The 15798-nt window shown below is 35.8% G+C and overlaps 2 protein-coding genes and 1 long non-coding RNA gene across 5 annotated transcripts in view; 2 read left to right on the top strand and 1 right to left on the bottom strand.

The window, feature by feature from the left end:
- LOC128876568 (mannosyl-oligosaccharide 1,2-alpha-mannosidase IA) overlaps positions 1-15798 on the top strand; it is a 540141-nt gene that overhangs the window by 485136 nt on the left and 39207 nt on the right. The gene's annotated exons all lie outside the window — the stretch shown is intronic.
- LOC128876576 (uncharacterized) lies at positions 537-15144 on the bottom strand. Of its 2 annotated transcripts, XR_008457071.1 has the most exons (5): positions 14651-15144; positions 3421-3530; positions 3246-3341; positions 837-1092; positions 537-778 (listed from the first exon to the last, which is right to left on the bottom strand). It is a non-coding gene; the product is annotated as an uncharacterized LOC128876576 (long non-coding RNA). The 2 variants fall into 2 exon arrangements; XR_008457072.1 differs by lacking the exons at positions 3421-3530; positions 14651-15144 and adding an exon at positions 12463-13011.
- LOC128876572 (uncharacterized) lies at positions 2012-5860 on the top strand. The gene is made up of 9 exons (XM_054123047.1): positions 2012-2372; positions 2557-2674; positions 2929-3187; positions 3253-3369; positions 4095-4185; positions 4511-4656; positions 4779-4911; positions 5250-5439; positions 5514-5860. The coding sequence occupies exons 1-8, from the start codon at positions 2322-2324 to the stop codon at positions 5307-5309; spliced, it is 975 nt and encodes a 324-aa protein (XP_053979022.1). The 5' UTR covers positions 2012-2321; the 3' UTR covers positions 5310-5439; positions 5514-5860.

The following is a 15798-nucleotide window of genomic DNA, read 5'->3' as shown; positions in this document are numbered from 1 at the left end:
CTATAATTTACGTTTTATCGGTGCAGAAATTCGTCGTAGTAGTATTGCAGTGCTCTAAGACAGTTATTTATCAACCATCTTTTGACCTTTTCTATATTTTTTTTTTAAGTAAGATTGAATTTACCTACCTTTTAACGCGCGATGCTCTAATCACTAATCACTCCTATTGAACTATCCGCTATTCTTTAAGAAAGGATGGTTGATTACATGTTGTACGAAAAATATTAATTCTTATATGTCAAATATCTATTTATAACATTAACGTGACCCCTTAAGCTACGATTTAAGTTCCTACATCTTGGGACTAAAATTTGAAGTTTACATTTGGCCCTAACAATACGCCACGGGCCAGGCTCGTGATTATTAGTTTTGTCCCAACTATCCGACCACTAGGCTCACACGTGGTTGTAGCTTAAGGGGTTAAATAATTATATATGATTTAAGTAAAACCAAGGTTGTGTTTGTTTGCCATTAACTTGACTTTTTCTTTTCATTTCAGGTAAGTCACTCAACTTATAGACGAGCCTACAGCTAAATACCAAAACAATTCCTCCTCACAGGTATTTATAATTGCTGTTCTTTGTTAATGAAAGGAATTGAATATTACATAAATTCCCAATTTTCCTTTTATTCGACGGCAGTGTATATTATTATAATCAAATAACCGACATGAACAAATAAATATTCATCCCTTGTTCGAATTATTATTTACTAACATGTAACAACGTATGTGTTGATTCACTATTCGGGTGAATAATTACTAATAGTTAGGTTTGGTCTGTAAATAAAATTGTTTAATCCATTTCAATCCAACTCTTATTTACATTTCTACGTACCTGCATTTCCAAGAAGGAATGCGCAAACCAGAAGGAAGCTTTTTGAGTACATCTCAAAATATTTCAATCCATGTTACACCCATTTGTAATGGAATACATGAAGTTTTGAAAACCTGTTCTCTGGTTCGTCTCGATGTTTCAATTATTCTTCGAAAACGTCATATTTCCAATATGCCCTTCTGTCTATCCTTACTCTTTAAAGGAAGCAAAGGTGTGTCCGCGGAGACGCCTGCTCCACTTAGTGTCCACGTCGATTCTGAAAGCGAACGGTGGCGATAAAAATTCTACACCCCCTTGTTGAAAAATGGGCGGACAATGAAAACATTTATGGTCTCTCGATTTTCTTGAATTTCCTATTCCATTCCCTAAACTTTTCACGGCAACGGTAATCAAATCAATCGGTTTCCAGCGGAAGTCTGTAATTTGAGGGAATAATATTCCAGTGTTGGGTACAAGCGTGGCATCGGAAATTCGAGGCGAAAAGGCGACAACGTGAATAAAATATGATGCCGAGGTGTAATCGGACGATGCCTCGGGTTTTGCGCTCAGACGTTCCTCGGCTTCGGACGACGAAATGGATCAATTCCAAAGACAATACAGCACCTACTATTTCCTGCTATACATCACAGGGCTATGGCCCTTCGACAATTCGGTACTTGTTAAAGTTCAAAGGATAACTTTCGCTTTCATTATACTCTGCTGTGTCATAGTCCAGGTGATAACGTATCTATATTTTTCTACGTCGTTGTGTGTTTATATGAAACACTCATCCATAAGGAATAGATTGTGTTTTTCACTTGTGTTTCACAGTACCAAACCTGTTTTGATTGGTTTTTTGAATTATTAATACCAAATTCTATTAGTGACGGATCTTGACTGGTCTTGAAGCTAATTGTTTGAGTCTGCCGCCGTGCCGCTATGCAATTTTATGGAATACTTGTTTCGATGAAATTTATTGTATTTTATTTCCTTACCCCACTGCAAAGCCTGTTTTGATTTAATATTAATTTAATCTGAACTTGTCAGAGATAGATCTAGAGTCTAGATTTTAGACTCTGCAAGGCTTGAAATTAATTTATACAGACTTCCTTAAGCTCTTCCTATTTTTGGAATATTTTATGAGAAATACTATTATTATGAACAACTATTTACACTCATATAAATTTATTATGAAAGATCTTTAAATGTCTGCCCGATGTTTGCGTTTGATCGTATGCTAGCGAATGTTCAATTTTTTCAATCATTTTTACATTTTTCTTAATTTGAAGCTTCGTTAATTTCGCACTAGATTCTGCCTCTAATGTTTATAATAACAAAGGGGTTGTACATTTGTGTGTTACTTATTTTCTTGAAGGATCATACTTCTTTATTGCTGAGCTCCTTAATTGCGGACTAACAAACGAAATATTTTTCCAGATCGGTTTGTTAACTACCTCTGATTTTACCTCGAAGGACGTGGTGACAGCGTTATCGTTCACTTGCCCTATGTTGTTGTTCTTTTCACGATACGTTGGTTTTATCCACTGTTTTCCAGTCGTAAGTCATCAATCACGACATGGACTACTTTCAGCTCTCGAACTCAATTTTTTTTTTTTTCATGTTTTACAACATCAAGGCACGGGGTCTGACACCTAGTCACTCTGTTTGAAGATTTTAACGCGCAGAATTTGAAACAAAATCATAATAAAAGTTTATTTTATTGTTTTTCTGTTGCCCGTAGATAAAATTTGTCTATAATAGCATACAAACTGATTACGATACGCTGAAACAACCGGTTGAAAGGAAGATGTTAATGGAGCATATCGATGCCTCAAAACGTACTGTCCTCATCTTCTTACGTAAGGCGTTCAATAAACATTTTTTCCTCGATATTTCACGAAGAATTCCCTGTGGCCACTTGGATGAATGCAAGTGTTACTCCTAGCCCTAAGTCCTACCAAAGGAACGTCAGAAAACAGCCCCAAACAAAGATTCAAATATATCAGCTCTCTCCAACTACAAAAATATCTCAAACAGTCGTTTCATACACATCCACCTACTTATAATATTCGTCCCAAGTCCATTAATACCAAATCTGTGTTCTAAATTCTAGGGGCGTGTTGCTTAGGAATCGTTAGCATTGTGTCACTGTTATCCTTCCCAATAGTGTTCAACATCCTGTTACCCCAGAAAGGATCGCGAAACAGGTACCTAAAACTCCTAGGATTCATCGTTAATCAGGACAAGTATGTCGATTTGGTAACCCTGCACGTCATACTGACGACTGGGATTGGATTGTTGGTGATAACGTGCACCGAATCGACGCTCTCCGTTTGCGCGTACTACATATGCGGACTGTTTCAAATTACTGGGTACACGATCGTGTTTGGAAATCGTACTTGTTACGGAGATTTAGTAATATCTCTTTACCTTCTAGTTATCGCGTACGAAGCACGATTGCAGACGCAGCCAAACGGGTCGACGTTTCAGAGGGTGGCGTGTCGGATTACAGTGGCATTCGTGAGGCTGTAACAGTACACAAAAAATGTATTAAGTTGGTAAAATTCGTTTGAAACTCGTAGCAATGATTTCTATACTAGACTACCATAAAGCTTGATTTTATGCTAAACTAGGCTGAGCACCACGATTATTTTATTAGCACGTCAAGTAGTGACGTCACGGCGAAACGCAACCTAATGGCGCCATAAAGATGACCTGAAAGAAAGAAAGTTGTAGTAGGGGGTTGCTGTATCTTTTTTTAACAAGGGTAGATGGAGGATAGAGGAAAGTTATGACTGCGTGCCATGAAAATCCTCTTCTCTATACGTTTTCTAGGAGTGAGATGGCGACTCTCGAACTACATTTAACCCTTTGCACTCGAGAGGTGACTCTCAGTCACCACTTGGTTTCCTTTAGGTTTCATTTCTTTGGAACTCGAAGTTTCAATAAAATGATTGTCGTTGAGGCAAAGGTGACCTGATTCTCAAATCTCAAATTAGAAATCTCATTTTCGAAGTCAATCTGAGCTTAGTATTCGTGACAGTAGACTGCTAAGATATATACCAGAAAAAAGGGCCTCGAGTGCAAAGGGTTAAACTTGAGTGTCGTCCTTTACAGTGGCGCCACTAATTGACGTGCACGCCGTGCGCTGAAACGATCGACTTGCCCAGCCCTTGTCACAAATTCTACTTTCTAAATGCGTCTTATTCTCTCGTGTATGCTTCTGATATTATTTTCTGGTGAACCAATAGTATCATCACGATATGTCCTTAAACACAGGATTATCAACGAAATAGTGACGAAGATGATGGTGTCTTATTTAGTAGCGATTCTACTGGTTGTAATGTCGTTCGGTGTAAACCTATACCATGTAAGTATCATTAGCAGTAACTTTTTTCTCTTGGAATATTTTTACACTTTACAATCTTGTTACACATAGGAGTACTTTGAAACGTTCCAAGTAGCAGCGAAATTTTGTTTAACGCGGTGACTATCATGTTTGTTACTAGTAAAAGGCTCTTGGAATTTATAGTCAACAAACTCTAATACATGGATTTTTATATTTTAACACTCCAGTTTGAGCAACCATCGAGACTCTATACATGGAAAACTTTTCGTGGCTTTCAAAGAAATTAATATTATTTTTAGGTTCCTTTAAGCCTACTTATCATTAAAACTTCATTCTGTGTGATCAGTGTTTTCTAGGGTACGTGGAAATGGGTGATCCACAAGAACTTGTTCTTTCCACCGTAATAGTGGCCATCCATGTAGTAATCATGTTCTTGAATAATCTTAGTGGACAGCTTATAATCGACAATAGTCGGTGCGTCTTTTACGAAACGTGAGTTGTGATTACTTTGAACAGTTGATTGCACTTCAAAATGTCTTCTCATGTACATGGTAATTCATGAATGTGCAAGTGCGTGTATGACGATGTTAACGTAACGCCTTTTTAAAACGTAGATACAATTCCATGTGGTATCGTACTCCACCGAGTATGCAGAAACTGGTCTTGATGATACTGCATCGTAGTTCGATCGATTCTGCGTTTAACCTTTCCAGTTTATTTATTCCATGCTTCGAAGGCTTTTCGGCGGTAATATTTTGCGCTTTTTAAAGTGTTTACAGCAGTGGTCGGCAGGCATCTGTGAATCTGGGTCGGATTTTATAAACAATGTTTGGTTTGCGAAATTTTTGAATCAGTACTACTTATACAGTAGCAACTTTTATGAATTTAGTACAATGTTGACATTATTTCTAAAACTACGAATTCTGAATCTTGTCAAGTGATTTACTTCTCCGTTAAATATAAAAGTATGAAATCTTGCCTAATTTTACGTATTCTAATTTTTTCAATGTTAAATTCGCAGGTTATTGATTACCGACCACTGATCTGTAATTGTCAATTCTACATTAAATGCATTAACATTTCAGATGTTGAGCACGTCGTTTTCGTACTTTACTATGCTATATTCGACTCAGCCGAGTGGTTAGATCTAATCATCTTCCTTTGAACGATAGACCTTCATTCGTATGATAAACTGTAGTGAGTGCCACGTTCTGAGGAACCATATGTACAGACAAATATTGATTCTATTTTTCATAATTCAACGCTAGTGTAGAGGTATTAGAAAAATGATCTAAATAAACTCTCAAGTTGTGGAATTGCAAAATCGAATCGTCATTTACTGATTTTAGTCATTTCATGATCACTCGTTGATTGGAACACCCTGAAGATATTGCGGGGGCAACACTTCATCGCAAGGAATACTCATTCATGAATTTTAAGCAGTTATCGTGCATCAGAAAGAAAATTTAAACTTAACGATTCGACGATGCACACTTCCATTGATATCACTGTGAGTCAGAATGTGAGTTATATCGTAAACTACCTCAAAGAAACTCCTAAACTCCTAAAGGATTTTTACGAGACGCGTAAAAATGATGAATTTAAAATGTCTAGTTCGAAGTTGGAGACATTGTCAATTGCATTTTATACAATTTTTATGTGTTACTAGTAAGTCATTAAGTTATTTATCAAAGTAAATAAATAAGTACCCTCTCCCTCACAACTCCCTCCTCTTCTTCCTCTAACTCACTGTATAGTAAGTACTATGTGATTTCCTATTGCACAGTGTGATACTTTTATATGGGGGTTGAATAAGTATGCAATAAATAAGGTTACATTTGTAGGTAAGTTTCTTAAATAATCGTGTTTGAAATTAAAGATGGACTTGTGAATAATACTACAGGAATATATAATAGTTACATAATACGATAATAATAGTTAGTGTAGTAGCTTAAAAATTTCAAGTTTAGACAAATTTTTCTGTGTAACTACGTATATTGAGAAGGTCAAGACTGATTTGAATGCGTTCGTTGTCTGACTCGATGCATCGATTTTCCCTTACGTGCTGGCGTTCCTTCTATGACATACTTTCCCTCCCTTTCGCAGGGAATCGATATGTCCTGTGACACACTTAGGCGGCTGACCCTTTCTACTAGTGACCCTGTCAAGAGGTTACTATCAGGGTGTCTCAGAAATAATTACATTACTTTAATCCCATTGCTGTTATTATTTTTAAACTCTCAGTATCTTAAAAAAAAAATCTGGCATTCGTTTGCATTGTCATTTATTTACAGAACGTAAGAAAAAAGTAAAAATTTTAATATTTTGCTCATTTATTCCAAAAGAAAACAGTTTTATAATTGAAACAATAATTAGTGTATTAGGTATTTCAGAGGTTGCAATTATTTTTAGAACAATAATAGAATTCTTCCATTTGTCATGTTTCAAATTATTATTTGTCGCAATTTAAAAATGCGCAGACATTTCTGAGATAGTCCACGATTCGTTCGTCATTTATTTGAATTTAATTTTGTAGCATACGTGCGAAGGTAATGAACTCGATAGATTGCAGTCCAAATTTAATTTAAATTACACTTTAATAACTGTTTAATACTAGTTACTCTTACTTCCATTAAAAAGCTTTTAAACCTCCTCGATTGTAAATTAAGTACTGGCACGCTTTCGAGTACCTAAATACGTCGTAATTAAAAGAAAATTACATTCCGTTTGTACAATTAATTATGCGCTTCATCTTTTGCATGTTTCATTATAGTAAACAAGCTTATAGAAATTATTCTCTTTTTGTCAAAGCCGGACAGTTTTGTACAATAATGAACAGGAAAGTACGAATGAATATTTCACAATTTTTATGTGGTGTACACATATACAGATTTATAATATTTACATCTAATTGGTCCCTTCGGTTGTAATATCACAGAAATTCATATCTAACAGTGCTCTTCGATTGCATCTTTATATTATCATTTCCAAGATTTTCTATGTAGAATAATCTTTCCAAAAGCTTTCTACGATTAAATTAAATTAATTTCTTATTGATTCTAATTTTTCTTTCTCCGCAATCCTTGAAAATGACCACATACTTGTAGCCGAGAACAACTCTTAACGAGCCTATAACAAAGGAAACGTATATTCTTCCACCCCTATCAAACTATAATTTGAAATGTGTTTTAATTAAGCTTTTTTGGGGTCAAGTTCAAGGAACCCAAGTTCATTTAAAACCAGGACTCGTTCCCCTCGAAATTCAAACGACTCTGTCTCTGTCCACCACTCGCGCTATCGTCCCCAAATCGATCCAGCCACTAGCATTAAATACCCATGATGGGAACGACATTGCCTGCCACCCTGCACAAAGTATACAATTTTGGCTCGTATGCAACATTTAAAACGCCAGTGGCGGACAATCAGAGGGAAATTGTGCGCTTGCGTCGTCCTTGCCGAATAGAAGGGGTGTCTGAACTCCGAGGGTTGACTACCCTCTTACTAGAAAAATGCCTCTTAATTTCTCTCAATATTTTTCACTTTTTCGGAGACACTCTGGAGCCATCGATCGTGCAAATTATACCAGCTATCGATCACTTTCGTCTAGCCCCACGACACGTTCAACGATTATAGCGGGGGCTGAAACCATATAAAGGGGTTGCGCGATCGATTGCATCGCACTCGCGTTTCCGACTTCACAGGAGGATGTACTGCGTCCAAAGTTTCGTCTACGCGTCCAAAAAGAGGCTTTTGTCGATGGCTGACTTGCGGTCGGGTTTATCTCTGGGTAATTCGTATGCTTCGAGTGATCTTCCGCGAGAGTGTTCGGGTTTCCAGTTGCTGCGCGAAGATTGGGACCGAGTGACGTTCAGAGGGATTGTTTTCGCGGTGGTGTCAAGATCGACGGCGAAATTAAATTGGTGAACGGTGAAACCAATTGGGAACGACGATGGTCAAAGTAAACGTGTTCATGGTCAGGGGCGTTTCAAGTATTCCCGATGGTCTTGAGATGTAATTTTTGGAAATGGTTTTACGAAGTGGGGTTACGACGATCGAATTCATTGCAGGATAGAGTACTTTTAGGAGGGTTCAGTTGGATAGTTGTTTTACCTCGACGAATCGAGAATCAAGCACGAACTTAAGTGAGAAAGTTTACCCAGAACGAAAAAGGTGCATATTTAAGAATTTTTTTGGGACAAAAGGAAAATTTTCTGGTGATAAGTTCAAAGATATTCGAAGGAACGGTTCTTAGTGCATGCGTCGCAATGTTTGTATTTAAAAATATCTTGTTATTGTTTACAAGAGTATTTCACGATCACTACTCTGTCTCAGTGCTTGGTTTTCTGAAATTGAAAAATGCAGCATTTTCAATTTTCAATAATGTATTAAATTAAGTTTTCTCGAGCCAGGTTTTTGAAGAAAATAATTTTGCGCAAAATGGCAACGACTGACACATGTTGAGGGTGGGAGGTGCCTTTGAAAATCATAGCAATGTTCAAGAATTTTCTTTTCGAATACTATTGACTTAATAGTGATAATGACTTAAAAAAATCATGTTTGCTTAGATTTTTAAAATAAAATAGCGATCCTGGAGCCTTACACTAGATTCAAGGCTTGCATAAAATGATTTTTTTCCAGTCTAAACAAATTTTATCCAGCAGTGAATTCGAAAGTCAAAAAGGACTTCACAAAACCATCCCCCAAAAAATGGTAACTTTTGCAATTGTTAGAAATACTTAGAAACTTTAAACATTCTGTATATTACACGGGGTGACAGGAACCACTTTGATACTCCGTAAGTAGCAACTCTAGTAACAATTGGTTCACATACATCTACTGTTTCGAGGGATCCATAACTCCTAACTTTCAATTAAACAATGTTCTATTAGGCAGTTGCACTTGGACATGTAAATATAATACTATCCAAGCAACATCATAACGTTGTCCATTGTTCTAAAATTTTACCAACAAGTCTGTATGCTTTACGATAAATAATACTTTTACCATTACGATAATATAGTTGTTCGACTTTTCTTTCTTTTCTTAACAATACTTCCACTCCCAATGAGAACTATATTGATCAACGACTGAAATAAAACTGACCACGAATATTCTGCGTGAAAAGAAACCAGGATTAATATTTACAGTCCTTGAATTCTAAAAAAAGGGTGAAACTGAAGAGAAGTGTTCGCTGCGCAACCCTCGAAACTATACTGTAACGAACATTTCCCTCGTTGCAACTTGTTGCGATCACACCAGCGTTGATTATGAATTCATAAAGGAAGGTGACTAGCTGGAAAACAGCCACTTATAACGGCGTAATATAGTAAAGTATCCGGATATTTCCAAGAAACATTTTGTCGTCTCGTGGTACTTTTGCGAATCGATACGCGACTGGTATCCGTTGGTGTATAATTTCGATACAGTTTGCTGTGAATTTTCCTGAAAAATTCGAAAAGAGGTAATATTTTATCAGAATCCGTGGAGGCTGGGAAAACTGAGACCCAGACGTATTTTAACCTTCGACCGAGCATGGACTTCTCTGGCTATCGTTACTGCAAACTCGGCCATAAACTCCTCGTATATCTGGGACTCTGGAATACGAATGCTAGATGGCCAGAAAAGATTAAAAGATTCTATTTCCCCTATTGTTTTTTAATGTGCTTCGTTCTCCAGGTAATGTCACTGTTTTCGATTATTCAAATTAATAACATGCTTGTATAGATAAAACATCGATAGCCAGTTGTAGCATAGTTTCTCTTTTAATAAACGTTTCGAACGTTTGCTTATGTTTCTCTTTGGTATAATATTTAACAAAATTGATTAAAATTAAATGAAATTGTAAAAAAATATATCGCGTTATGAAACTAATCGATAGTCTCACAAAAGAATCTTTTATTACTTCATTTAGCCTTTGTTATTTAGACTTACATATATTTTTATATTTTATTATATTCTATTTATATCAACTTATATACATACTTTTCATATTTTTTTTATTTCTTTAGTGCAAGTTGTCCTTCATAAAGTTCTATCAATTACTGTAATATATTTTTGACTCATTTCCAAGGTCCAATTTTGTCATTCATTATACTGAAGAAGTCTCGTTTTTAGAGAAGAACAAACTACTTTGCACTTGTCAAAGATTATGATACTTTTAGATGATCGAGATATTTTTGAACGAAAACGATTTGCATGAGGTTTTAAGATCAGTAATATATCTCACGGGCGTGTATGTGTTCTTCGACAAATATTTAATGATGTACCTTCACATGGATGGAGTAAGCAACTAATACAAACTTTTATTCTGATTTTTAATTCTTCCATGTCACCACTGGCACTTTTTGTAGCGACAGTACAAATTTTGTTATAACGACCTTTAGATGATATTTGAAAAATTTTTAGTCTAAATTGTTAAAATTGCATTCCTATGCCATTGCCAGCGCGTACAACTACTATAATTTAAAGGAAATTTTTAAACTATGGAAATAATTATTCGACATAAGCTTAAATATTACTATAGGCAGCACTATATTTGAAGTTTGTTAAAACACTAAAGCGTTACTGCAGAATGTGTCAGATTTATCATGAAATAAGCACTTTACATTGGCGACACTCATCAACTATGTGCGCAACAGGTGAGAACGTTTTTCTGCTGCATTCAATACGACTGGAACACTTTACGGAACGTTGATGAGTATAACATATTAAAGAAATACGCCGAACACGGTAAACTTCTCTGGACGTTGTTAATAAGTAAGAGCAAATTTAACATTTTTCGAAACCACTTCTATTCTGAATTTTTGGCAAATTTGTTTTTAAGGATGTACATTACGAGCTGTAATCCGTGAATAGTGTAATAATGGAATATGTTACTCGTGTTGTATATTTTATTATTATTATGAATATATTATATTATTTTCTATATTTTCACAATGAAAATCAATATTTGAAGTGATTTGAATATTTAAATATCATTAATCAAACATTCATATTTGATTCGAATATAAATATAATAAAAACACCTCCTCTGATTTAGATCTTCTGCAATAGTTCTTATCTTAATATTATCTTTCATACTTGCAGTATGCATCACATCGGCTACAATTTTTGTAATCGTATTCGAATTTTCACCGAGTAGTATTAGCAAAGTCTTGACACCATTCTACGAATCTCGTCTCCACAAGTTTGCAACCAAAACGGAACATATTCTTAATATAAAGAAGTATTACTCTACTATTTCTTTCTACCTAGCTACTACCGTCATAATGGGTATGGTGACAGTAACAGCCTCCGAAATATTGATGATTACGTTAATATTCCATTGTTGTGGAATGTTCGAGGTTACTAGGTGAGATAATTTGGTTACAACATTATTGTATGAGTATTATTTCACATATAATTAGCGTACAGAATACTTAATATTTCTTCCTAGCTATCGCATAAATTAATCGAAGCAGTGATAACACACCACAGAATCATCAAGTTGGTATTTTCACAATCAAAAAGCGTATGTGTCAGGCTCGATTGATTGCTTAGAATTTTTTAGAAATTTTATCATAACATACTTCCAAATTCAGTAAAAATAATATACATATTTTTTGAGGATCTCTATAAAGTATTCAGTTCCAGAATTAGAATTTCTAATGAAGCGTTGACCATTCGTGGTTTCGAAATGTGTATTATTTTTATTTTGTCGCAAACATTCATTCTATCAAACGTGAACTTCAATTTTAATGCTACCATCAATAGTTTAATAATATTTTATTTTGAAAGGTATGTCCATTCCCTAGAAATATGCTTCGCTATGTCTTATTTTATTCTACTTTTGCTTGGTGTTATTATGAACACCCTGACTCTATACTGTGTGAGTACGTCTTGTATTTGATTATTTTTTTCATCTGAATATATCAGAACAACAATAACCAGCGCCTTTCTTCACTTATACTTGTGTGAAAATTGTTCAATACCATTGATTTGGTATCAAAAGTATAATTCCGTTCATTTATTTTTATTTAGTTCGCGCAAGCTGTAATAATGAGAAAGAATGTTATGATTATTTCGGAGTCAGTTCTTTTCTTGATTTATCAGCTTTACTACCTATTCATAGGCAACTATATGGGACAAGAATTGATCGATTGTTGTTTCGACATTTTAACAAATACGTGCGTATTACAATGTTGGAAGAACTTCGTTAACATGCCGTGTAATGATACGTTATGTTCCATATTCTGTTATTTGAGTATTACTGCTCTATTTTTTATTTAGTACTTACTTCTCTTGAGTCTTTGCACTTACTTGTATGTTCATATTAAAAGAAATTCTCAGAGTGCAAAGGGTTAATTCAACTCGTTAAGTGTTTCCTTTCTGCAGCCTGAAAGATCTTTGCAGGCATTAACTTCTGATTTCTATAAATTGAATTAAAATCTCCACTGTGTAACATTTAAATTAGATAACAAATCACCAGTAGAAACCCGTCTGAAAAGACTTTTCAATAAAACTGGAACCAAAATTCGATGTCCTTTATCCTATGAAGTTCTTTCACCCTGGAAAATTCAAAGAAAATTTATTTGTCAGCAAAAATCAATGTAACACAATCTTTTTGTCTCTCCAACATTTTTTTTTACTGTAACAAATAAAATTCTGTAATGAAACGACATAACAAGTAAAGTTAATTCTCTTTGCAGCTCTAATTTGTGCGAATGTTACAGATACGATACGCAATGGTACGCGATACCTTTACCCGCCCAAAAATTAATTGTACCAATTATGCAAAGAAGTTTAAAGTGCACCATAATTATACTGGGCAAACTCTTCACGCCGTCATGTCACGGCTTTTCGACGGTAACGTGTCCGAAAGTAACGTGTTCTCGATCAATTCGATCCATTCTAGTTAATATTTACTTCCAGATATGCAGCATGCTGTTGTCTTACCTAACGTTTTTATGCTCAATTAAACAATAAATATCATTATAAACAGTGGGAAACTTCTACTCGAGACACTCGATAAAACATTTACAGCAATAAATATATGTACACGTAACACAGTTGTACGATAAATTCGGCCGAATGCTTTCTAATGATTAACACTTGTACTTGTTTTGATTCTTGTTTCCGTACAGGTCGCTTCAGAAAATACGCAAATGTTTTTCCTCCGCGAATTCAACGAAGAAGAATAATAAAAAGAGTTTTTGCAAAAACTGGTCATCATACTTTCTGTAAACATAGGAGAGTAATACTAAAATGACTTCCAACTTTGAAAGTAGGTTAAGCAGGAGAAATGTTTGCACGAACTTACTCTGTTCTTTTGTTTACTCATTCCTCCGTAATTACGCCTACATTGTACTAAACACGCTGTGCATACTTTAACACACGAATACGTCGTTACTGATGACAAAAGGAAATTTAAACGAATGAAACAATTCACATCGAACGGTTCGTTTAACTGTTCTATCGAACAAGCGTCGTGAATAAATAATTACACTTTCGTTTTATGTGGTATGTATTATTCGAATGAAAATTTTAACCATCTGTATCATAAATTGCAGAATGCATTTTCTGAATCTGAATTGCTCTTGCAGCAATTGCTGCATCAGTATAAATTTTCCATACGAAACGTGAGAATTCGGATGGGGATTTTGGAATATGTTTGACTGTGTGCGGATGGCCTCTAGATTTTCAAATAAACCATAGCTATACATAAGAAATATTATGGATGGGTTTTGCTGTTTCCATAAAAGAACGCGAATATACGTGGAATTCAGATATACGAACGTACGTGTCTCAAATACATCCAGGGCAACGAATATACTCGGGAATACGAACATACGTGACTCACATTTGCCGCGTAAAGCATGATCTGTCAGGTTGCGTGAGTAAGTTCTAGACAGAATGTTCAGATGCATGATACAGCTGTGACTGATTTTATACACGAACCTTCTGGCGGTCGGGCGTAAATCGATCTGCAGTTAAATTCTACGAAGAAATTTCATTAGTTTCTATGAGAACGCAAAATTAGTTCTCGTCTTGAAACACAAACATTCTAATCTCCGATTGCCATCAGTCACGTTATTCTCTTTTACTAATCTGAATCAGACCTTAGTGTTCAAAGAAATAAAAACTGTGCAAACATTCACTCGCAACGTCTACTCGATCGAATGGTTACTCGATTAAAATCGTCTTCGTTCGACGTGGAACATAATTTTAATATACGAGAATCGTTCAACCCTTTGCACTCGAGGACTTTCTTCTGGGATCTACCAGCAACTCAAGATGCTTCCTTAACATTCTACTGCCACGAATACTAAGCTTAGATTGACTTCGAAGATGAAACCTCTAATCTGAGATTTGAAAATCAGATCACCGTTACCTCATCAACAATCATTTTATTGACACCTCGAATTCTAAAAGAATTAAAGTCCCACTTATTATTGTATTATTGTCCTACTTATAAAAACGTTCTAAGTAAACCATATATAAAACTTACATCGTACGACGTCCATAAAATTAGGTAGCAAACGTCTTGGTTTCATCCATGTCACGACAAAGATCCAGAAATGATTAATCGTTCGCGTTGCCGCATCCAGCCAGTCGCGAGAACTCTTTCAATGCCTCTCATTCAACGTGTACGATCGTGGCGTGCAAACTGTGGCCTCTTTGGAACGTATACACGCTCCCGAGAACTGGGAGCAACTTGTTGCGCGATCGAACGACAATAAGCGAGTAAAATACACCAGAGGAGGCCATCCACTTGTGGCACCGACGACCACGCAAAATAGGTTGACGCTGGAAGGAAATTGCCGACATTAACTTTCCATAACTGTGGGAAAAAGATCGTCTGGTTGGCGAAGACGATATTCGAAAGCAGAGAGACTCGAAGCGTTTCCCCAAACACGAAAGGCTAGCGTGCCTCCCCCAACGTGTAATTTACTACTGTTCTTGGCGCGCGACCGTCGCGCGTCGAAGAAAAACATTGTATCGTCGCGGCTCGTATGACGAACACTATGCAATCATGGCGCCCGCTTTTGTTTTTCTAAATTGTATTTTTCTTTGGGGCTTATTGCCATTAAAATAATTCTTAAGTATAAGCGACGATAATTACTCTCTAAATTTATGTAGCTAATAACTAAATATGAAAGAGCTTTACAAAAGCTGCAAAATAATACACAACACTTGAACAAAAAGTAATTTTAATGACTGCAAAAAATTGCACAAACTGAGAAAACGTAAAAAAGGCACGAAATTACCACATACTTCCCATGACATTCCTCTCTAAGATTGACACTGCTCTCCGAATGAAAGATCCACATAAAAAAAGAATCCACGTGGGCACCAAGAGACAAGAACAATACAAAATATCTTTCTCAAAAACCACCAGTTCTTCTAGTACACATTTGCAAGTGCCCAGTCGTTTCCCCTTTTTTCGAAACGTATCATTTTCTTAGTAGCACGTGAATGCATTGCCAACGTCAAAGAATATCGATCGGTTCATCATCGTCCACCATGTACTTATAGATGAATAAGTAACGAGGCAAATATAGGTACCGTCATTCGTTTCAGTGCCGGTTTGCGAATCTTCACTGTATGTCGAAGAAAATCATTTCAATAGGGAAGGTTGCTTTTTGAGGGAGGGGA

Source organism: Hylaeus volcanicus, chromosome 5, assembly GCF_026283585.1.
Source record: "Hylaeus volcanicus isolate JK05 chromosome 5, UHH_iyHylVolc1.0_haploid, whole genome shotgun sequence".
NCBI lineage: Eukaryota > Metazoa > Arthropoda > Insecta > Hymenoptera > Colletidae > Hylaeus > Hylaeus volcanicus.
This window is presented reverse-complemented; position numbering and strand designations above follow the sequence as displayed.